The sequence below is a fragment of the Pseudophryne corroboree genome, chromosome 6, assembly GCF_028390025.1.
Source record: "Pseudophryne corroboree isolate aPseCor3 chromosome 6, aPseCor3.hap2, whole genome shotgun sequence".
Lineage (NCBI taxonomy): Eukaryota > Metazoa > Chordata > Amphibia > Anura > Myobatrachidae > Pseudophryne > Pseudophryne corroboree.
Window position 1 is genome coordinate 384,303,866 of NC_086449.1, and position 24,501 is coordinate 384,328,366.

At 42.4% G+C, this 24,501-nt stretch overlaps 1 protein-coding gene across 5 annotated transcripts in view; it reads left to right on the top strand.

Annotated features, from left to right (window-relative positions):
* The window catches only part of PLXNA4 (plexin A4), a 1,021,577-nt gene that overhangs the window by 559,490 nt on the left and 437,586 nt on the right, over positions 1-24,501 (top strand). Inside the window, exon 5 of one of the 5 annotated variants that reach the window (XM_063926766.1) lies at positions 2,385-5,693. The exons of the other annotated variants lie outside the window; for them this stretch is intronic. Coding sequence (XP_063782836.1) covers positions 2,385-2,414 — 30 coding nt within the window. The 3' untranslated portion in view covers positions 2,415-5,693. Of the gene's footprint in view, positions 1-2,384; positions 5,694-24,501 lie in introns of those variants that run through there. 5 annotated transcript variants of the gene reach the window in all.

The following is a 24,501-nucleotide window of genomic DNA, read 5'->3' on the forward strand; positions in this document are numbered from 1 at the left end:
CATTACCTGGTGTGCTTCAGCCTAGCAGTAGAGACTGACTCCAGGTGTGTTCCATCTCTCACCTGTGATACAGCTTGCTCGCTATCAGTGCTTCACCACCTGCACTGTGGACACAGTCAGACTCCTGCCTCTGCTATCAGGTTTGCCATACTTCAACATCACAGCTAAGTTCCATGATTTAACCTGCACTGGTTTCTATACCAGAATAATTCCTACAAGTTACCTTCTCATCTGTTTATCATCTTTACCGGTTATCATTTCTTCAAGTCATTATCCATTCTGTTCCAATAGACTTTCAGCTATCACGCTGCATAATTGACACTTGCATTTATTATTATTTCTGCTGCCGTATTATTTATCATCTGTATAATAAATACCATTGCGCTCATGCGCAGAAACATCATCCAGCCTCCTCGTTTTCTCCCATCTACCTCCACTGACCCACTAGCGCCCCCTCTGGGGACACAGACAAGACCTGACCTGACAAAAACAGTAAAAAATAAGCAACAAAGATAAAACAAAAATGTGACATAATGGGGGAGATTCAAATGTTTGAAAAGTCAGTTGGGAGTCTGTTTTTTCCTATCTAATAGACAGGGAAAAACAGACACCCAACCGACTTTTCAAACATTTGAATCTCCCCCAATGAATAACCTGCTAAATGTGTATTCCCAGTTATTGACTGTGCAAGGAGAGTGCAGCAATGTGAGGAGCTGAGAGGAAGGAGGGCTCATGAGTATATCCTAAATCATTGATGTTCCATAAGGCCTATTTATCATTTCTAGTGAAATGTCCCTGCAGGCCATAGGATTTTTTGTTGTTGCCATTTTTCAAAATGATCTTGCCAGTGCTGTAGCCCCGGTAAGAGCCTGTCCCGGTGCAGAGTAAATAGCAAAGTGATAGCTTACCCTATCACTTTGCTGCAGTATTCAGAAATGCAATTGGGTGTCCACTGGACTTTGCATGTGGAAGTATAAGTTTCCAGGGAGGCAATGACAGACTGGGGCATTAATCTAGTTCCCGTCATTCCCATTGTGTGCACGCCTATGGCATGTAAAAAGAATGCCGGGGACAGATTTGTGGGGGCATCGCCATGTCTCACTTCATGCCCCAGCTTAAGCATGCTGACCAAGCAGAGTGACTTTCTAGCAGCCAGACTGGCACATTGGCTCATTTATCAGAACGTATCATTTGGTACAGTGACTTGATCCTTTCTGACAAATGAGGACTGTGGTATCCTGTGTTACTGTGGTATCCTGTATTACTAAGTTGAATGCAGGTGATATCTTTGATATATTATGTGTTCAGCCTTTGGTAAATTGCAGTTATACTTACAGTTAGGTCCTTATATATTTGGATACTGACACAATGTTCCTGATTTTGGCTCTGTAAGCCTCCAAAACTGATTTGAAATTATGGAGATGCAACTGAAGTGCAGATTTTCCGCTTTAATTCAAGGTGTTAAACAGAAATATTGTATGAAACGTTTAGGAATTGCAACTATTTTTATACACAGTCCCGTTTTCAGGGGTTCAAATGTAATTGGACATACAGTATTAACATAATCATAGAGAAAATTTAAATTTTTAATACTTTGTTGAGAACGGTTTGTAGGCAATGACATGGACATCGCCAAATACTGGGTTTCCTCCTTTGTCATGCTTTGCCAGGCCTTTACTGCAGCTGTCTTCAGTTGTTGTTTGTTCCTGCATCTTTCTGCCTTTAGTATTGTCTTCAGCAAGTGAAATGCGTGCTGGATCAGGTTGAGATTAGGCAATTGTCTCAGTAATTGCAGAATAGTCCACTTTTTTGCCTTAAAAAACTCCTGGATTGCCTTTTGCAGCATACTGTTAAGTTTGTTTAACTTACAAAGAAAAGCAATACATACGCACACTGTGGTTTGAGCCGCTGCAGGCGCTAATCAAATACATACAACAGCTAAATTGTGCATATATGTTGCGTATACACGCCGACACATTATGCACACAATATAGTGACACGTGTGGCTGAATACGCTTTACCCCAAACAACAATCAACTTTGCAGAATTCAGCTGAATATAGGCAGACAGTATCTCTAGACACTTCAGACTTCATCTGGCAATAAACACTAGTGACACAGTGCCATTATTAGCCATGCAGGAACATGCCATCATGCTGCCTCCCCCGTGTTTTACAGAAGATGTGGTATTTTTTTTATTTACAATGTAAAGGATCCTGCCACCATCCACACAGTTGTCTTCCGTGGGTGTCCAGGCCTTTTTATATTGCTGAGCTCAGCACCATGTTCTTTTTTTCCCTCAGAATGTACCAACATGTTGATTTGGCCACTGCTAAGGCTCATTCTGTCTCTCTGATAGATGTTTTGTTTTTGTTTTTTTTGCAGCCTAAGGATGGCCGGTTTTACTTGCATTGAGAGTTCCTTAAACCGCATGTTGTGGGTTCATAGCAACAGCTTCCAAATACAAATGCCACACTTGGATGCAACTCCAGACCTTTTGCTTGCTTAATTCATAAATGAATAACAAAGGAATAGTCCAGATCTATACATGAAACACCTTTACTCAATTGTCCAATTACTTTTGCTCCCTTGAACAAGAGGGGGCTTCTTATTAAAGAGTTATAATTCCTAAACTCTTCCTCCAATTTGGATGTGTATATCCTCAACGTAAAAGTGAAAGTCTGCACATTAAACCATGTTCATTATATAACTGTAACTTAAATATGTTTTGGTAAACAGGTAAAATGACAGAAATTGTGTCAGTGTCCAAATATACAGTATATTACATAACTGCAAATCATACTCTACCCGCTGTTTCTGAATTATTTAAGGGACCTATAGCTTGATACATAAGCCCAATGTCTGTTGGATGACTGGGCGGATAATGAAGTCTCTGAGAAAATGGTATTCTGGATGTCAAGTTCTGTAAAGCAAATTAAGGCCCTCAATCAGCATGGATCGCATTTGTAAAGGTGCTCGCAGGCAGCTTTGCAAATGGGATGCATAGTAATGCAAATGCGGTAGAATGTGTGAAACACCTCCTTGTTGCATTTGCAATCCCAGAGCTGCAACCACGTTGCATCCTGGGATCAACCTCACGACCAAGAAAAATCAAATCAACATCGAAGGCCAAGAAAAACAAATAAAAAACTTTTCCCCCAGCACACTAAGAGGCATTGCTGATACTCCTTAGTACTGGGGAACAACTTTTTCATTTATTTTACTTGTTTAGGATAATCCCTCCCTTTCATGCACCTGAGAGGTATTACTAAATTGTTTGAGCAGCTAACATTTTATATCATTGTGTTAAAGCGCCACAATAGACACGTACCCCTATGAGACCTGCGATTACAGTACCTTCTTTTCCAAACCTTCAGAGTTGCTGCACCACAACCCACTACCCTCATACAGTCCCCAGCTGGTGAGCTGTGTGCCCCGCTCTGCTAAAGCTTCGCTCCATGACCAGTGTGTGTATAACTGTGAGTACGGCTGTACATACCACCAGCACCCTGTTCACAAACATCCCAACACTCTCATCCCCAAAACTCATGGCCTCCAGCTCAGTTATGTCACCACTTGTGCATACAAAACTGAGTAGTATATTATGTATAATAATAATTATAATAGTAGTCATGTCATAAATATGCAGTGGTGTTTTATTCAATATATTTTCTAGTCCCCCTTGACTCTTATTTGACCTTTTTTGAAGACATACATTTTGTATGGAATAATTTATTGAGGTAAACTCTAATGAAACAATCCACATAAATCCCTGAAAGCCTTTAGCTTTTATTTCCATTGCTTTTATAGATAAACAACTCTTCTTTCTGAGACGTTCAGTTTTTCTAATCACATGCTTACATTTTCTGTCTTGCACTATAAGCAAAATAACATTTATGGTGCATTTAAGTGGTTATAGCAGTGGGACGCGTACCATAGCAATAAGTTATTCTCATTTCTACAATGCTTCTTACCAGAGCATTGAGAGTAAACGTTTACAGATATACTACCAAGGGTCTATGTACTAAGCCTTGGAGAAAGATAAAGTGGAAGGAGATAAAGTACCAGCCAATCCGTTCCTAACTGTCATTTTTCAAACAGAGCCTGTAACATGGCAGCTAGGAGTTGATTTGCTGGCACTTTATCTCCATCCACTTTATCTCTCTCTGGAAACACCCACCTAAATGCACCATCTCTGCCAACACCTGCTGATTTAAAAACTCACATTCTGCAAAGCAAATTTTGGAGTTCGATTTCATCTTCATTGTAAAACTAAAGGCTTAATCTCTATTAGTAAGGCAAATTCTGATCTCCCAACTCCTTCCATCAGAAATGGTTAAATATTATGACACCTGCAGGTGCCCTCATTGGGGCCTGTGTATACACATCTCTATCTTCATACTGTATGTAGTCATGCTCTTGTTTCAGACCACAAAGCTCTCCAGAAAGACTGTTACGCTCATGTGGCAATCTCCAGTCCTTTTAGTCCAGTGAGGAATGAGAACAGCCCAATCTTTGTCATTGTTGATAGGTGTATAATGTCTGGTGTGTTAAATAGTGTGCCTTTTCATCTGTTCAATCCAGTTCTAACAACTTTACCTTCCATGTGTTGCACTCATCATAGAACTGTATTTGGAATAGAGGTATTTACATGGTGACAACCAGTGTGGTGGAGGAGGGGGGCTACTGATGGCCATGCTGCCTGGTCCTTGCTTCCTGGTCCCCACCGCCTGGTTCCTGCCACTGGCTGGGTCCCGGCACCTGCGCAATGTAGCTGACAGGTGCTGGGACCATCACATGCACACCAGCAGAGGTGGAACTGCACACGTGCAAAACTGGCTTCTGTGGACTTCATCGGCTGCAGCCCATAGAAGCCGGCTAGGGCTGCCTGAAAGGTAGAGAGTGGCTTACCACAGAAAGCCAGTTCTCTGTAATCGCAGCCCGGTCTGGCAGTCCTGGAGGGAGGAAACACCTCCCAATGGCACTGCCTGTCTTGCAGGTGACTGGCAGGCAAATATTTTCCATAGAAAGTTACTGCCAGTCACAGTGTAGCCAGTGCTAAGAGACCCACATGAGCTGAAGTGGAATATTTTACTGGGGGTGGGAGGCATGGGTCTGCACTAATTGGGGTTCCATGTGCTGAAACCTACAATTTGACACTACAAATTCATATACAAACTTTTACTTGTGTCAACCTTTTCCCTAAGTCAATCTTGTGCATGTTGGCCATTTAAGGTAAACCTAGACATTGTTGACCTTTTCTTTGTTGACCTATTATATTTTGCTTTATCTACTACTGATTGAAAAGCTTTAACATCTTATTTTATGTTTTTATGTTTAGATTAATTTTTTTCTATTATAAACACTGAGGTACATAAGTAAATATCTTTCTGAAAATATGTTTTGCAGCGCATAAAAAGTAATCCGTTGAGCTTGTTCACTCTTACGGTCAGAGCTTTTCATGTTATTGTTTTCACTTAAGAGACACTTAAAATTCTTTAAAGCCTTGAAAATTCTGCTTTAAAATTGGAGGAGTACTTCAGTTTTATTCTCCATTTCTTTTCCTTTTTGTAATTTGGCCAGACTGAGACTGTAATATGTTCCTAATACTGACAGAACTGATGAAAACCTGGAAATTGACCACTTGCGGTGAAAATATTGCTTGCCCAGAATAAAACCTTGAAATCAATAAAATCTTGAACTGGCCTTTATTGATTTTTTGATCATCCTCCGGTTAGAAGCAAGAGCCGGGGAAGAGAAATGATGAATGGTGTCCTTCTTTCTCTAGTAAAAGTTGCGTGCAGTGTAGAAAGATTGCTATAGTGCAAATAGCTAAGAAAGCAATAAAGAAAAGCATTAGGGAAGTGTGGGGATTTTCACGTGATTGGGTATGGATAAGAATATTCTTTGCAGTTAACCTCTTCAGTGGTGGTTAAGGTTCTACTAGAACTTTTCAATGTAAAACGTGTTTCCTATTAGTTTTTTTTTCACAGAATCTTTTAGGGTGGTTAATGAACAGTATCAACCATTGTCGTGTAGCATATAGATTATATCAATGCGGTGAAGTGAGGTCAATAGCTGGGGAGGCACTGGCTAGTATCAGAGTTAGAGTTACACACACACACTTACACGCATGCACACATATGATTTTGTGGTGAGTTTTGACTATAAAGATGACCACAATAATACAAAGATGATATGAATAATACAAAGATCATATTTATAAGTTATAAATATCTTCCTTGTATTATTCTAATCATTTTAATAATCAAACCTGTGGAGTATACTGGAGTATGACAGGTGAGGCTCTGCTTTTCCTGCCTTCCCTGACAACAAGGTTTATAGACTGATATGGAGATGTAATTTTGTAATAAACCACTACTGTGCAATTTGAAATTGGGGAGTACCCTCATTTGGCTTATTTCAGCTATAAACTTTGGACTATGATTGGGATCCTTTTTGGTTTCTTCAGAGAAGCTGGTATTCGGATGGTAGGGTGGAAGCATTTAGGCCGACAGCCAATACGTGGACCACTATTGGTCAACATGGACAAGATTGACACATGACAGGTTGACACATGAAAAGGTCGACATGAGTATTTTACTATTTTTTATTTTTAACTTTTTCTTACTTTACCATCCACGTGGACTACAATTGGGAATAGTAACCTGTGCTGAGCACAGCGTCAGCATAGCCAGGGGACGCGGTGTACTAATTCAGGTTTCTGGTCATATTTTTGAAAATATGAAACCAAAAACGTTACAAAAACTCATGTCGACCTTTTCATGTGTCGACATGTCCCGTGTTGATCTTTTCACTTGTCAACATTTTCACTTTGTCTACCTTTTTCCCATGATGACCTTGTCCATGTCAAGCAATAGTGGTTCACTTATTGACTGTCGACCTTATCCAGGTCAACCCATTGATCCATAACCAGAGGAGTTCCCCTACTGCTGCTAATTTGGATTTGAGTACAGATGTCATCTATTAATATCACAGGAGGGTGGGGTAACTTCATAACACTTTCTAGTGTGGTTGGTATTATTTGTCATAATATAAATGTTATCCATGCTTTTCTTATATACACTGTAGGGATGACATGAGGAACAAAAAACAAACACATACTGTACTTTCTAGGTGTCCTTATTTTGAGATGGAGTCTGCTCAGAAACTGGTGGAGTTTTGCATCAAAGTTTTAAATAGGCACATTTGAACACCATAAACAGCATCTCTGCAGATGCTCAGAAAGTACGGGTACCCCACTGATTATCTGGCATCTGGTGGCCCGGCACCTCTTTTAGGGCCTAATTCAGATCTGATCGCAGCAGCAACATTTTTCTCTAATTGGCAAAACCATGTGCACTGCAGCTGGGGCAGATATAACATATGCAGAGAGAGTTAGATTTGGGTGGGGTGTGTCACGGTCCGGGTAATTAAACAGACATTCTTACCTCTCAAGTGCCTGTCCAAGCTGTCTGTGCTCCAGGTCCAGTTGCTATCAGCGTGGTCTGCGTCCACTGCATAGTGGGGCAGATCTGCAGCCACGTGTGACACAAACATAGTTTCCATCCTAAACTAATCATGGGGGCTGTCATGTTCGATCCGGTCATCTGATTCCAGTGAGCCTATCCTGAGCATCCTGCTGTCCAGCTGAATATCTCAGCCAATCCCTGCACACTGGCTGCTATAAGAATGCTGGGTAAGGACTGCCTAGTCGCCAGTGCTATGATTGTCATTTCCTGTATGGTTGTTTGCTCTCAGCTGCTTCCAGGTTACCTTGCTCCAGAAGATTCCACTCTGTCCTGACCTAAGTTCCATCAAGCTTGCAGCTCTACCTGGCTCATTTGTGTTCTGCCATCGATCTCCAGCTTCATCAGTGTTCCAACATCAATCTCCAGCTCCATCGGTGTTCCGCCATTGATATTCAGCTCCATCGGTGTTCCGCCATCGATACTCAGCTCCATCTGTGTTCCGCCATCGATCTCCAGTTCCATCGGTGTTCCGCCATTGATACTCATATCCATTGGTGTTCTCCCATCGATCTCTAGCTCCATCGGTGTTCCGCCATTGATCTCCAGCTCCATCAGTGTTTCGCCATCGATCTCCAGCTATAGTGGTGCTCCGCACCAATATCCAGTATCATTGGTATCCATCTCAGCTCCAGTGGTCAGTAACCTTGTGCTCATTCATATTGGGACTTCATCAGTGGTTTACACTGCTTCTAAGCCTGCTGCTGTATGCTTATTTATGTTGGGACTTCATCAGTGGTTTACACTGCATCTAGTGTCTATTGTTGTGTGCTCACCTATACTGAGACTTCATTAGTGGTTCACACTACATCCGATATTACATCTTGCCATCGATGTTACATCTGCTACAGCATTTCCTAAGTTCCTATGCCCAAGTTACTGCATTATCTGTGATACCGATTAACTGAGTCTATTACCAACTGCCGCTAACTATACCATCTTGCGTGCTGAATAAAAGACTTATTTTATTTTCCAATCTCTGTTGTTTAGGTCATGCCTTCGGGCCTATGCTCTAGTACACCACATCCTGGTTAATGTCCAGGAACTTAATCAAAGCTCCCAGGTCACATACCATTCTGCCCCTATGCCTGAGATCTCTACTGTCCAGAGTCAGACCTCAGGCGTGACTGAAATCTAAATTGCAGTGTAAAAATAAAGCATCCAGTATTTACCCTGCACAGAAACAAAATAACCCACCCAAATCTAACTCTCTCTGCACATGTTATATCTGCCCCCCCCTGCAGTGCACATTTTTTGCCCATTAGAGAAAGATTTTGCTGCTTCAATCAGGTCTGAATTACGCCTTTAATCAGGACACATCAGATGCTGGGGGAAGTTAGGCTGCGGGTGGGAGTTAGGATGTGAGAGGGTCTAGATAGGCTATGGGAGGTGCTTAGGCTGTGGGAGGTGCTTATATAGGCTGCAGGAGGTCTTAGATAGGCTGCAGTTGGGTGAATCTGGCTGTGAGCAGGAGGTCAGACTTTGTAGGGGAGTCGCACTGCGGGCAAAGAGCCGGGCTGCATGGCTGGAGTTAGGCTGTGGAGATCATGCTGGATAGAATTAGGCTGTGAGAGGCATTAGGATGCCGCCAACACCACCATCAATGATACCACCAATCAGGTAAAACCGATAATCCGGCACAGGGCTGGAACCGAGGGTGCCGGATTATCGGTGGTGTACCTTACTTCCATCAACCCCCTTTCATTTGAGTGGGCATGTTGATCATTGAAGGGAGGGATAAATAAAGAGAGAACAATAAAGGAAAATCTATGCATATGCTGGTATGTCTACAACAGGTTTTACAATTGCTCTGTGATTCTGGATTGGAGATTATGAAAGTATCAAAATATGGTATATTCAGTATATCTAAATTAATGGTTTTAAGAGCTCCACCGGATTGCAAAGGTTCTCGGTGGGCTGCATGATATCACATCACAGCAATGATGAACCAGGGTCAGAAGGAAGGGAAAGTGAAGAAAGAGAAAATATGTGGAGGATATGTGTGGACTGTAAAATGGGGATATAATCGGATAGGAAAGCTTATGAAGGTTGAGTGAGCAGTTCTGGAATATGATAAGATAGCCTGAAGAGTTGAGTTTTCTGGGAACGCTTGAAGGTTTGGAGACTAGGGGAGAGTCTTATTGTCCTTGGTAGGGCATTACACAGACTGCGTGCAGCCAAAGAAAGTACTGCAATCGTGCATGGGAGCAAGTAATGAGTGTGGATGAGAGACGTAGATCTTGTGAAGAGTGGAGAGGTTGGGTTGGGAGATATTTTGAGATAAATGAAGAGATGTAAATTAGTGTAGTTTGGTTAATGGCCTTGTATGTAGAATTGTGCTTCTGTATGTTCCACTTTACCAGCACAAATGCTTGGTTTCAGGATCAATGTGGACTTTACTGTAGGTGCCCAGCACCACTGGTGTAGGAGCAGCATTTCGGAACTTTACTACTTATGGGCGTTTGTGTGTCAAAATGTTATCCCATTGTTTTGAAACAGGTATTTCCCTACCTGTCTTCCTCATAGAACACATGGTGAGACTATATGCAGCAAACCTAGGAATTAATGATACACAGAACAGATTTGACTCAAACAAACATATAAGAACTGAGCTGATAGAAATAAAATGGGGCATGCACAGCCTAACACACATTCCCTTGGGACCAAATATTTCTTATTACATGCGGAATTCAATCTACAGTAGTGGACATACACATTCATATGAAAAATCAGTTTAGCAATCCAGTAATCATAAGAAACAATATATCTGTAGCATTTGCTGATTTGTAATATCAAACCTGCCTGGAAGGAGCCTCTGGTTTATTAGACTACTCTAAAAGGAATAAATCACAAATGACAGAAAGGACAGCCATACAGCGTTTTAAATAACAATCTGAAAGTGTTTATCTTGAAGATATTTTAAGGTTGGACTGGAGATCGGGAGCTTCCAAGGTAGTTACAAGGTGATAAATTTTACCACATGGAGATGGATATGTATGTAAGTATGTACTCTACATTGTAGTGTTTCCTGTGGTAGCCTTCTGCAGGCTGTGCTAGCAGGAGATTTCTTTAGTCATTATAGTACACAAGTTCTTGCAATAAAGAGAGTGATTTTGACGCAGATTGAGTAATTTATGTCATTGATTTTTCCTTGCTCCTTAATTCTTTTTTTCCAAGTAACAGTCTGAGTTTAGCATTACATGCAGTAACATTTTTCTATTTATATTAAAGCAGAATTTTTTAACATATTAATACATACCCTAATTTTATAATACTGGGATACTTTATGCTACAATTCTAATTTTCTCAAGTTACATATGTGTTGGGACCTTTTTGTGGTAGGCTTGTCTTTATTGTACAGTATGCTACATTGCAAGCCTACAGGGTTGGACTGGACTGGCCTGGCGCCGTGGGTGGTTGTACAGTGCTGCCGCTGTCCAAAAGGGGAGCACTTTAATGTAAAAAGGAAGCATGGAGGGATGATAATTACAATGGTTAATCAACCCTCAGCTTCAGGTGGAAGTGGAACCTGCCCACAACTATGTTTGGACATCCACAGCTGCACCCTTTCGCAGTGGGGGTGAGCTCCATTATTGACATTATTTTGTAATGGTAGTTTTCCCTGGCTGCCTATTTATTCCTCTCTCTCTTTTCCCATCTCTCTCTCCTCCCCATCTTTCTCTCTTGTTTGTCCCCATCTCTCTCTCTCTCATGGTTATCTCTCTCACTCTGTCATTCCCACCTCTCTCTCTAGTTCCCTTCTCTCTTCCTCTCTGTTGTCCCCATCTCTCTCATCCCCATTTCTCTCTCTTGCTCTCTCTCTTTTTTCCATCTCTCACTCTTCCTCATCTCGCTCTCTATTGTCCACATCTCTCTCATCCCCAAGTCTCTCTTGTTCTCTCTCTTTTTCCAATCTCTCTGTCTCCCAACCCCATCTCTCTCTCATCCCCATCTCTATCTCATCCCCATCTCTCTCTTTTGTCTTAATTTCTTTTTTCTATCTTGTCCCCATCTTTTTCTCTATCTCGTCCCATCTCATCCCCATCTCCCTTTTTTCACTCTTTCTTATTTCTATCTCTCTGTCATCCCCATCTTTCTCTTGTCCCCATCTCTCTCATCTCCATATTTCTCTCTCTCATCATCTCTCTCTTGTCCCCTTCTCTCTCTATCTATCGTCCCCATCTCTCTCTTATTCCCATTTATCTCTTTCATCCCAATCTCTCTAATCCCCATCTCTCTCTTTCTCCTATCTCTCTCAACTCCATCCTTCTTTCTTGCTTGTCCCCATCTCTCTCTCTCATCCTCATCTCTCTCTCACTCTGTCGTCCCCACCTCTCTCTCATCCCCATCTGACTCCATATCTACCCTCCCCATCTCTTTACATCCCCATTTCTCAATCTCTCTTGCTTTCTCACTTTTTCCCATCTCTTACTCTTTCCCATCTCTCTCACTAATGTCCCCATCTCTCTCTCACTCGCTCTCTTTTCCCAATTTCTCTGTTTCCAACCTTTTATCCATGTTGACCTAATGCCTGTCGACCATTAGTGGTCGACCTATTGACTGTCGACCTGATCCATGTCGACCTAGCATCCAAATACCATATCTCTCTGGGGCCTATTTATCAATAACCACATATAAAATGCAGTTGTGGTAAGACAGAACTTTGAAAAAACTTGGTCCTGGAGAATGCCTAGAAACAAAGTGATAGATATGGAACAGTTATTCTTCTTTCTTTCAGCACTTCTGGTGGCTAGCCACCCCTCTTCAGCATTGTGTTGCCACCTTAGGGTACCCTTACCATTGCATTCCCTCTGTGGTCCCTTTATGCCCCAGCCCAACACGGTGTTAGGCGCCGGGGTCCGCTCATCGGTGCGGCCCGGCGCCTAGCAACCAGGGACGCCGTACGCGAACAGCCGCCGGCTCCCTGGCAACGCTGGACGCCGGGCGCGCTGAGCCGCACGGACCCTAGCAACGGGGACGCCACTGGCAGACCGTGTTCCCCGTTGCTAGGCTTTAAGGGTTAATGTTTTCTCCTGCTCTCTGGCCGGGCAGCAAGGCAGCTGCACGGCATTTATTCTAATCAGCCTTTTGGCAGCTGATTGGAGGACTCCTTGTTAAATACACTCCCAGGGCTTCTCACAGACGCCGGTAATAGCTTCCTGCATGCTGTCTTTGTTTGCTGAGAGTCTGTTCCAGTCTTGCTGTATCCGGTCATTCCAGTATTGGAAGCTCTGAACTCGGAAGTTTGTCATCTAATTCCTGGAGTCCTGACTAATCACCATATAACATCCAGTGGTGTTCGTGAGTCACGGCCTTGCCGTGTGTTGCGGCTTGTCCGCTTTATTATTTATTATTTATGTTTTGGTGCATTTTGCGGAGGGTTCCGCTTCCACAGGTCCACTCTGGTATCCGGCGGTGCCGGGTAGGAGTATTGGACAAGTGGATTTTGGTTGTCCTTTTCCCTGGCGGGTTTCCGCACATACTTTAGGTTTTGTCAGTTAGCTTGTAGCCCCTGGCCTGGTTGTTTAGTCAGAGGGCCCCTTGTTATCACCCTGTCTCGGATTTCCCTTTGTCTCCCATTAAGACCTGAGGGGGCATCGGAGTTGGGCAGACTTAATCCGCCCTTCAAACGCGGCTGCCATGGGCTCAAGCAACCATAGTCTCGCAGGGGAGTTCTGACAGCACGGGCGAGACAACGGAGTTAGGGCGCCAGGGGCTATTTTCCATTCCCGCTCCCATAACCAGCATTCCCTTCCAGTACTCTGACCATTGCCATGAGATCTCCTCCGGTCAGGAGTACTGGAATCATAACACACGGTAGTCCAGTTCTGGTGAAATTGTTAATGCTGTCAGGTATGCTAATATGCACTTACATGGTAACTAAGTCTTTTTCTCAGTCCTGTTCAGTCAATGTACTAGCATACATTCATACAAAAGTAGAATACTAATATTGTGCTAACAGTGTTGGTAAGCACAAAAAGCATTAGAAATCTCAGGAGTTCTCATTAAACATATGGCGACTGCCGCACATCCTCTTCCTACTAAAAATATACATGGCGTTCCACGATCCCAATATGACAAACAAGGTACTGTATGTCTTGATAGTAATCTACTGAATATTCCAAATCACTGCTGGAGCCAGCTTGTTTTAAAGGCTCTTTGTGAACTTTTTATACTATGGTATATATTTTTAAGGGTATGCAGATGGATTTTTTGATGGTGACAATACCGCCAACCATAATATCGCCACCAAACTATCCAGGTGTCAACATTTTAACCCTCTTGACATAATAAATATCGGCACCTGAAGTTATCTTTAGGGTTAGGGACAAAATTACCTTTAAACCACATTGTTGACATTCCGACCATGTCAGCATTCCATTGTTTGTATATTAATCTTTGTATATCTAATGAAGTAGTTGTGCAAAATGTTTTATTTTAATTTCCATTCTGTTATATGTACATATGTGTCCTCATATTGCACCAAAAATCCATGAACTTTGCTGCGGAGCTGTGCCAAATCAATAATCCTGAGTACTCCGTCCACTATAAGCAAAGTAAGATACAAAATTGTGGGGAAAAGTAGCACATTGGAGAAAAAACTGAACAGCACAGGAATTGCAACATACAGAATAGTGTAAAAGGATAGCTGTATGAGGACACATCTGTGTATATATATATATATATATATATATATATATATATAGATAGATAGATAGATAGATAGATATAGATATACTGTACTGTCCAAAAGTTTTAGGCAGGTGTGGAAAAATGCTGCAAAGTAAGAATGCTTTCAAAATTAAAAGTGTTAATGGGTTCGGTATGGTGCTGGGCATCAGTATTCCGCCAAAACGGCATCCCAGCCGCCAGTATGCCGGCAATGGGGCAAGCGCAAAGAGTCCCCTTGCGGGCTCGCTATGCTTGCCATGCTGCTGGCTTAGTGGCTCACGGCACACACCAGAGGTTCAATACCCACCGTATGGGTGTCGTGGACCCCCACAAGTGGGAATACTCCCGGCTGCCGGCATTGCCAGCCTTCTGGATTCTGGCATCTGTATTCTGAACCCTGTGATCCCGACAGTCGGCAACTTAAAAGTATACCATGCTAATAGTTTATTTTTACCAATTTAGAAAATGCAGAGTGAATGAACAGAAGAGAAATCTAAATCAAATCAGTATTTGGTGTTACCATCCTTTGCCTTCAGAACAGCATCAATTCTTCACTTGTACACCATTGGGCTTAAGAGATTTGTCTATAATGGTGTGAATTCTTAATTTGAAAATATTTGCCATGTAAGTAATTGGACTTTAAATATATAACTGAACAGGGAGTAGACCTGCAAAGTCCTATCACAGTACCCTGCTGGAACTTTGAAATTTATTTTATACACTGAGACCAGTATCTGTTTCTCCTGTTTCTTTTTTCCATCATAACATTTCTTCATAGCTGGTAGATACTATACAATAGTTACTGTACATATGCACAATGTGTAATTATTTTTGTTTACTGTGATGTGATATGAGATGTTGTATGTTGTTTTACACACACACACACACACACACACACATGCACGCACACACACGCATGTACACACACGCACACACACACATATTTCTGTGGTGATGCAGAACTCTTCAGTGCTGTGGGGGTGCTATAAATTACTTTTTAAATACAATTTAGTACTGCATTTGGATGCATGAGTTTTCTGCATTGATTTGTTGAAAGATGTTTTCACACTTTTAATTGGCTCAATAAAGTAACACAAGAACCTTAATGCATTGATTCCTAGCCTCTGTGTCAAGACACTCTTATTCTTTATGCTAGATATGTTGCAACAATTTATAGGTTACACAAAATACTGTAGACTAAAAGTGAGTTGAAACAAATGCTAAAAAGAAAAAAACCTGAGTGCGCTGTCAGTATAGCAGCTGATCAGTCCCCAATTTTACAAGCAGAGATGAAAAGTACGTATGTATGGGATGTAGTTAATATCCCAGCGGTCGAAATCCCGGCAGTCAGAACACAGATGCAGAGATCCCGACCACCAAGAATGCCGACAGCTGCACTAGGCTTCTTCCCACTCGTGGGTGTCCACGACACCCATAGAATGGGAATAGAACCTGTGGTGAGCGCCAGTGACGTGCCGTGAAGTCAGTGGCAAGTGAGGCACTCCTGATTCACGCACAATCGCCCCCCCTCCCCCCCACACATTCTTCCACAAAGCCGCCTGGATAACACACACACTATGGGGGTCATTCGACCCGATCACTGCTGTGTGTTTTCGCACAGCAGCGATCGGGCCAGAACTGCGCATTCGCCGGCGCCGCAGTACACCGGCGCATGCCACACGTCTGACGGCCGTCACTGCCTAGCGATTGCCTCTGCCTGATTGACAGGCAGAGGCAGTCACTATGTGGGAGGGGGTGGCACGGCGCCGTTTAGCCGCCGTTTTAGGGGCGCGGTCCGGCCAACGCAGGCGTGGCCGGACCGTGCGGGGGGCGGGCCACAGTGGATGAGTGATGTCACACGCAGCTGCTGCGACCCAGGGCTGCGAGGGAGTAACTCCCGACCAGCCACAGGAGCTGCACTGGCCGGGAGTTACTCTTGAAGTACAAAAGCATTGTCGCTGTGCGGTGATTTTGTACTTCTGCTGGGGGTGGGGTGGCGAGCCAGATATGCAGGGCGGACTAGCCCTGTGCTGGGCGTCCCCCCGTATGTCTGAGTAACTGATCGAAGCTGTGCTAAATTTAGCACAGCTAAGATCAACTTGGAATGACCCCCTATAATATACACACACACACACACACACACACACACACACACACACACACACACACACACACCATTAATACACTCAGCACCAATTCAAAGATAACATTATTAGACACCCCCCTACCCCAGACAACAATACTATATTGCCACCCCAAATGGCATTAATACACCTACATTCCACAGTAACTCTCCTGGAGAACATTAATACTGCCCCACACACTATTCCCTCCTAGCAAACATAAATACAACCCCACAGTTCAACAACCCATCCTAGAGACATTTCACTACACCCTAACACCCCCTCCTAGCGACACTTTAGTTCACCCCCACTGCCCAATACCCCCTCAGGCTCCTAGAGAACATTAATACTCCACCACACCACTCCCTCCTAGTTAACATTAATACACTGCCTCCATGGCATGGATACTTGACTTTGAAACTGTGAGCCTGAGGACGAAGGGAACTGCGTGCACAGCCAGCAGCTCCCTCCAGACATCCTGCCACCCAGAAACTCCCACTTCCTGTCAATCTCCTTGTGTTCTGCACTGCGACTGAAAGCGTCGCTAGAACCTGTGCAAAACCACGTCGCTCGTTGTACCCGTACGACGCCCGTGCGCATTGCGGTGCATACACATGCGCAGATTAGCCCCGTTTTGCCATGATTGCTGCTCTGCGAAAACCCGTAGCGAGCGATCAACTCGGAATGAGGGCCAACGATCACAGCAGAACTGCTAAATTACCTGACTGAAATGACAATTTAGGGAATTCAAATCATCAGCTGCAACCAGCATTGCATGTTTTTCCTCTCACCCCATAAAGGTGCAATGCCAGCAATATCGTAAGTGGCCGATATGTGCGCATCCGGGCATCACATGGAAGTCAATTCTAGCCAATATTTCATTTATAGGCCCTGCAACTGCAATGAAAAATACCAATGACAAACTACGTTTGATAGTAATCACAGCTCGCCTATGCAGCCCCCAGTCATGTGCTACACACCTTATTATTCACTTGCTGTATAACTTTCATATGGTCTGTTACTAAATTTGTTCAAAACGGATCAATTTTTCAAGTTTACTAGTTGCCTACATATAATGAAGACAGTAATTTTGTAAGTTGAATCAATATTAATGAGAAGGCAGACTGGGTTTCACTAGGAACTTGCGACATCAGTGAGGGACGAGGTACAGAGTGCCTCATACCTCAGTGTTGTCATTAGTTCCCAGTGACTAGTTTGTAGGCTTCACTCAGAACTATTGGTTCATCTCACATTATGGGGCCAATCCTATTCCTCAGGATATTTTTGTGGCTACGAGTAAGTGCTGCCATTTGCCGCTCTGTTGCTGCTGCCGCTCCGAAAACGCGATCGCGATCGTGGCTTTTTCTGTGATGGAGACAGTGCACAGCTGCCTGTCTCCATCTCGATATTCAGGCCATGCGGGGCGGGGGGGGGAGTGGGGTCCAGGTACTGGCAGCCAGTAGTACGGTGTACTTACTGAGGATGGCTGTCTGCTTCCTGCTGTCCCGGCTCCTCTGAGGCATTGTCGCGTCATTACATGAGTGCGACACTGCCGGGGACCCAGATGCAGAGCTTCCTGGACTTCCTGCAGCGCCCTCCAGTGGCTGGCCCTGGCTGAGGCACTTATACTAGTGCCGCTGCTAATGCTTTTTTTCAATGGGCTTTTACAGCCCGTAGCTTGTCCCCGCCCCCTGCCCGCCCACGGCTTCAGCTCCTTCAATATTGTAAGTGTGAGGCAGCGCTCTCGGTGCCTCACAAACAAATGTGGCTGCATTTGAACAACAAAATTGATTACTATAATACAAAACACATATTCATAACACAGAATATGTGTTAAAAATATGTTCTTTGTATTATTTAAATCATTAAATGACAGGTGAGGCACTGCCTCCCCTGCCTCCCCTGACTGCACGTCCCTGGTGAGCGCAGAGAGCCACCGAGCCCGCAGCGTGGCGAGCGTAGCGAGCCCACAAGGGGCTTTCTGGCCCTGCCCCTCTGCCGGCATTCTGGCTGCCGGGATCCCGGCGTCGGTATTCTGCCCTCCGGGATCCCCAACCCGTATGTATAACCAGCTCTTAACAGAATGATAAAATAATAATTTATTTATGCAATAGACGGCTTATAAAAATAAAACACATTTATTAAAAAATATAAAAAAGTCAGTTTATCATTCATGGATAAGGTCACTCAGACTTAGTACATAGACAGAGATTAATGGACTCTCCACATATGCTTCTGAGGAAGCTGGGTGACCTTTGCCCTGAATAACGCATCAAGCCTTCTGTTATCCACCCTCCTGGACACTTCATTGCCCACTGTTTGGACCAAAACCAAGATACTGTAGCTTGTTTGTTGAGTGTGATATGGAAGGTAGATAGTAACTAGGTCGACAGTGTCTAGGTCGACCACTATTGGTTGACAGTAACTAGGTCGACAGGGTCTTTAGGTCGACATGGTCTAGGTCGACAGGTCAAAAGGTCAACATGAGTTTTTTATGTTTTTTTGGTGTCGTTTTCTTTGTAGAGTGTCCAGGAACCCCAATTAGTGCACCGTGTCCCCTCGCATGGCTCGCTTCGCTCGCCATACTTCGGGCACAGATTACTGTTCCAGTCGTAGTCCACGTGGATCGTTAAGTATGAAAAGGTTCAAAAAAAGAAAAAAATTGCGAAAAACTCATGTCGACCTTTTGACTTGTCGACCTAGAACATGTCGACATAGAGACCCTGTCGACCTAGAGACCCTGCCGACCTAGTTACTGTCGACCAATAGTGGTCGATCTATATAGTGTTGACCTAGTTACTGTCGACCTAGAGACCGGATCCCTTGTTTGTTACCTCGTGGTGGTTATCTACAGCCTGAAATCATCTGCAAGACTTTTGCTAAGGACTGCATGTATTCAGCACTCACCTTTCTGGTAGCATGATCTGCTGGTAACACAAGACCACATTATTAAAAACCTACTTTTTGGATTAACATATGTGGTGAGTCCACTAATCTCTATCTATGGATTTATGAGTCGTATTGGAGCTGAGATTGTATATCTTATGTTTTATTAATTCAGTCTGATATTATTATTAATTCTTCTATTAAGTGTTGATTATATACAAAAAAGTGAGCAAAAGATACAGTACATTAAATGTGAACTGTATTGTAAATGTACATGCAAATTTACTGTACTGTCATTTTATATTCCAAGGTATAAACATTTATTTCTAAATATTGATTTATTTATTATTATACAGTATTTAACCCTGGTATGTTTTGAACAAGTCTATTAAAAGGAAACATGCCCTATTTTTCTTTTTAATAAATAATGTATTTGCAGAAGTCGGAGATAGGGTTTCAATTAGTTTTTTTTCGCAGGAGATAGTTTCCTCCTCTCTATCAAACCCTGCTTGCCTGTGATTGCTTTTACCATATATCACCTGTAGACTTTCTGGTGAGAGATTCCCCATGCATGAGGAAGCTAAAGTAACAAGTACTGCGGCAGTACACGTACCGTCCATATTCTCAGTTTGCTATGGCCATCTCAGGATAGCAATAGCAGGAGTAAATAATAGCAAAAATGTTTAATTAACTAAAGCATTTTCCTGATGGGAACATATTAAAATATTTGTTTTCATCAAAAGATATTTTCTATAAGTGTAATTGGAAGCATGCACAGATGCACTCAAGACTGGCTGTTGAAGCAAAGAGTTTGATTACTGCTGCCAGCTGCTATCATTGGACAGCAGAGTGACACTCAGCTTTTCCGACCACATTTTCCAAGTAAACAGCAAAAGAAAACTAGACTAGCCCTCATGTCACTTTAGTAAATAGAGTGGCTTGTCATGGCATCTTTGTCGAAATCTACCTGACACAGAGCAAGGAAAAGCTGCAAATCTGGTACATTGGGGGTGTAGAAACCTTGGGGGTCATTCCGAGATGATCGCACGCTGCAACTTTTTGCACCCGTGCGATCAACTAGACGCCGCCTATGGGGAAGTGTATTTTTGCATAGCAAGGCTGCGATCGTTTGTGCAGCCCTGCTTTGCAAAAAAAGTTTTGTGTAGAACAAGACCAGGGTCAGAGTCACTTACCCTGTGCAATGAATTCAGCGTTGCAGGTCCCGAAATTACGTCAGACATCCGCCCTCCAAACGCCTGGACACGTCTGTGTTCGCCGCACTACTCCCAGAAAACGCTCAGTTGACACCCACAAACGCCCTCTTCCTGTCAATCTCCTTGCGATCGGCTGTGCGAATGGATTCTTCGTTAAATACATTGCCCAGCAATGAACCGCTTTGTAGCCATATGACGCGCCTGCGCATTGTGGTGCATGCACAGTAGTAACCTGTTCACTGCGCTGCGAAAAATGGCAGCGAGCGATCAACTCGGATGACCCCCATTATTCTTTAGAACAGTGCACAGACTTAAAGTACAATAGTTCTAAACAGCGGATTTATGCAGAAGCATTTGGACGAGAAACTAGGGACATATAGACACTGCTCTGGATAATTCATTTCTTACAGATTTTGTTTGGTTTTATATATATATATATATATATATATATATTGGTGAGAGGGTATTTTCTACAGGCCCTCATCAGAGAGACCACAAAAGCTCAATAAACTGGGGAAACCTCTGTTGGAAAGCTCTGATTCGGGCATATTCCTTCCAGTAGACATCCATACATCAGCACACTCCGGAATTTGCTTTTGTTTATAGATATATGTATATACTGTATGTATATATATATATATATATATATATATATATATATATTATCTTTATTTATAGAGATAGTAGGAAAAAAAACCAACAAAAATAAATTTCTTTTGCAAGGAATAGACATAATTTCCAAGATGGGATCAATAACATACAATGATGAAATACAAGAAAGTGTTATGAAAATTACATAATGAGAGGTCCACCCGCTGTGCAGACCTGGCTGCCTGCTCCTGGAGGGGGGCATCCAGAAAATCGACAAGTATGCCTTAACTCAACTTCTTATTGGCATGCTATTCCAGCCACATCTATCTTCTTGTCGTCTTCATCTCATCTCTTTATTTTGGGGATGAGGCATCATGACGTTGGCCTAGTTTGACCAAGAAAAGCGCAACCCAACACAGGCAAAACAAAAAGCCAGTCTGAAAATGACCACGATTCCACTTGACAACTATGTGGCAGATGTATTAAGCCTGGAGAAGTAATAAAGCAGTAATAAGTGTAGGTGATAACGCACCAACCAATTATTACAGGTTTGAAAAACGAAAGTTAGGAGCTGATTGGCTGGTGCGTTATTACCTTCCACTTATCACTGCTTTATCACTTCTCCAGGCGTAATACATCTGCCCCTATGTGTTGGTGGAGAAAGCACGCCAGTTTATATCATGTTTTGAGACTTTTTTTGCTCCAGGTCTTATGTTGAATAGGGCTGCTATAGACTTTCTGGAAGGGCGAGTGAGCGAATTCCAGAGTAGTTAGGCAGTATGTCATATATGCATACATCCTGTGATCTTACATCAAGGGGGCCTACAAATATTGGCTGTCTTGCTTCCTACAGTACCTGTATTTAAACATCAGATTATTTTTAAAAATACAGGTGCATCATGCATTCTGTTCGATCCTATTAGCAGCGATGATATTGCAGGTGAAAATCATTGCGGCAGCAGCCGCACTTTACGGTGGCCCCATTTCGCACAAAAGTGCTCGCTGCCCCATAGGGCTCCGTGCACTTTGGTGCAAATTCAGCCCGACACCAGCCAGCGAATGGTGCGAGATCATGTGATGTTGACGTTTAAATGGCACATTGCACCCTTCACGTGTAATAGAATCGCCCCCAAAGAGTATTACGGTAAATTTGATTAATCATGTCAACATTATTCATGTTTGAAATATATATTTTTGTAACACAGGTTGAGTATCCCATATCCAAATATTCCAAAATACGGAATATTCCGAAATACGGATTTTTTTGAGTGAGACTGAGATAGTGAAACCTTTGATTTTTGATGGCTCAATGTACGGGATCCGGTCTGAAGATCGACAGTATCTAGGTCGACAATGTTTCGGTCGACCACTATAGGTCGACAGTCACTATGTCGACATGGATGGAAGGTCGACAGGGTTTCTAGGTCGACATGTGCTATGTCGACAGGTCTAAAGGTCGACATGAGTTTTTCACATTTTTTTTTTTTTATACTTAACGATCCACGTGGACTACGATTGGAACGATAATCTGTGCCGAGCGAAGCGGTAGCGGAGCGAAGGCACCATGCCCGAAGCATGGCGAGCGAAGCGAGCCATGCGTGGTCATGCTGTGCACTAATTTGGGATCCCGGTCACTCTACGAAGAAAACGACACCAAAATAAATAAATCCTCATGTCGACCTTTAGACCTGTCGACCTAGCACATGTCGACCTAGAAACCCTGTCGACCTTCCATCCATGTCGACCTAGTGACTGTCGACCTATAGTGGTCGACCTAAACATTGTCGACCTAGATACTGTCGATTTGATGAACCACACCCCAATGTACACAAAGTTATTAAAATTATTGTATTAAATGACCTTCAGGCTGTGTGTATAAGGTGTATATGAAACATAAATGAATTATGTTAATGTACACACACTTTGTTTAATGCACAAAGTTATTAAAAAATATTGGCTAAAGTTACCTTCAGGCTGTGTGTATAAGGTGTATATGAAACATAAATGCATTCTGTGCTTAGACTTGGGTCCCATCCCCATGATATCTCATTATGGTATGCAATTATTCCGAAATACGGAAAAATCCGATATCCAAAATACCTACGGTCCCGAGCATTTTGGATATGGGATACTCAACCTGTAATAATAATAATAATAATTATTATTATTATTATTATTATTATTATTGTTATTATTACTACTAATTTTTGTAGTATTAATGCTATGACCTTATAATTGTATTTCATTGTATGGGCCTTGTATTGTTTAGTATTATATCAATAACCTTATATAGTATGTGTAGTATTATTTCAATAACATTATATGGGATCAGTACGTATTACCGCCGGTATACTGACACCGGGATACGGACCGGCACAATCCTGACAGGGGGGCGAGCGCAACACACTAATTTATTCTCCCTCTATGGGTCTCGTGGACACCCACAGAGGGAGAATATGTCGGGATTGTGCCGGTCGGGATCCCAGTGTCGATATTCCGACCGCCGGGATTCCGTCTTGCAGGATCTTGACCGCATACCCATTATATGTGTACTATTATTTCAATAACCATATATGTGTAGTATTAATGTGATGAGCTTTTAACATGTAGTATTATTGCAATTACCTTATATGTTTAGTATTAATGCAGTGATCTTATAAATATAGTATTATTACAATGACATGCACATATAGTATTATTACAATGGTTTGGCATTTGCTGAATTACTGTTATCTGCAAAATAACTGGTCCACTAGATTATTATAGCATCACATGCTGTCTTGAACCTAAAACATTGAGCAACTCTCTCTTTTGCTAATCTTTTAGCTGTGATTTGCTTATACAGGTTGAGTATCCCATATCCAAATATTCCAAAATATGGAATATTCCGAAATACGGACTTTTTTGAGTGATAGTGAGATAGTGAAATCTTTGTTTTCTGTGGCTCAATGTACTCAAACTTTGTTTAATACACAAAGTTATTAAAAATATTGTATTAAATGACCTTCAGGCTGTGTGTATAAGGTGTATATGAAACATAAATTAATTGTGTGAATGTACACACACTTTGTTTAATGCACAAAGTTATTAAAAATATTGGCTAAAATTACCTTCAGGCTGTGTGTATAAGGTGTATATGAAACATAAATGCATTCTGTGCTTAGAATTGGGTCCCATCGCCATGATATATCATTATGGTATGCAATTATTCCAAAATACGGAAAAATCCGATATCCAAAATACCTCTGGTCCCAAGCGTTTTGGATAAGGGATACTCAACCTGTATAAATACTGTACATATTTTATGCTGTGCTAATGTCTCTCACGTGTTAATATCATTTTAGATAATATCCTTCTTATTAACTATTAACTATTTTAAGAATTTAATTATAAAGAATAAAATGTCAGTTTAGGATTTCCATTGTAGTTCTCATGTACGTTGAATCTTGATTAACCTACAATCGAAATGCATCGGGCATATTGTTAA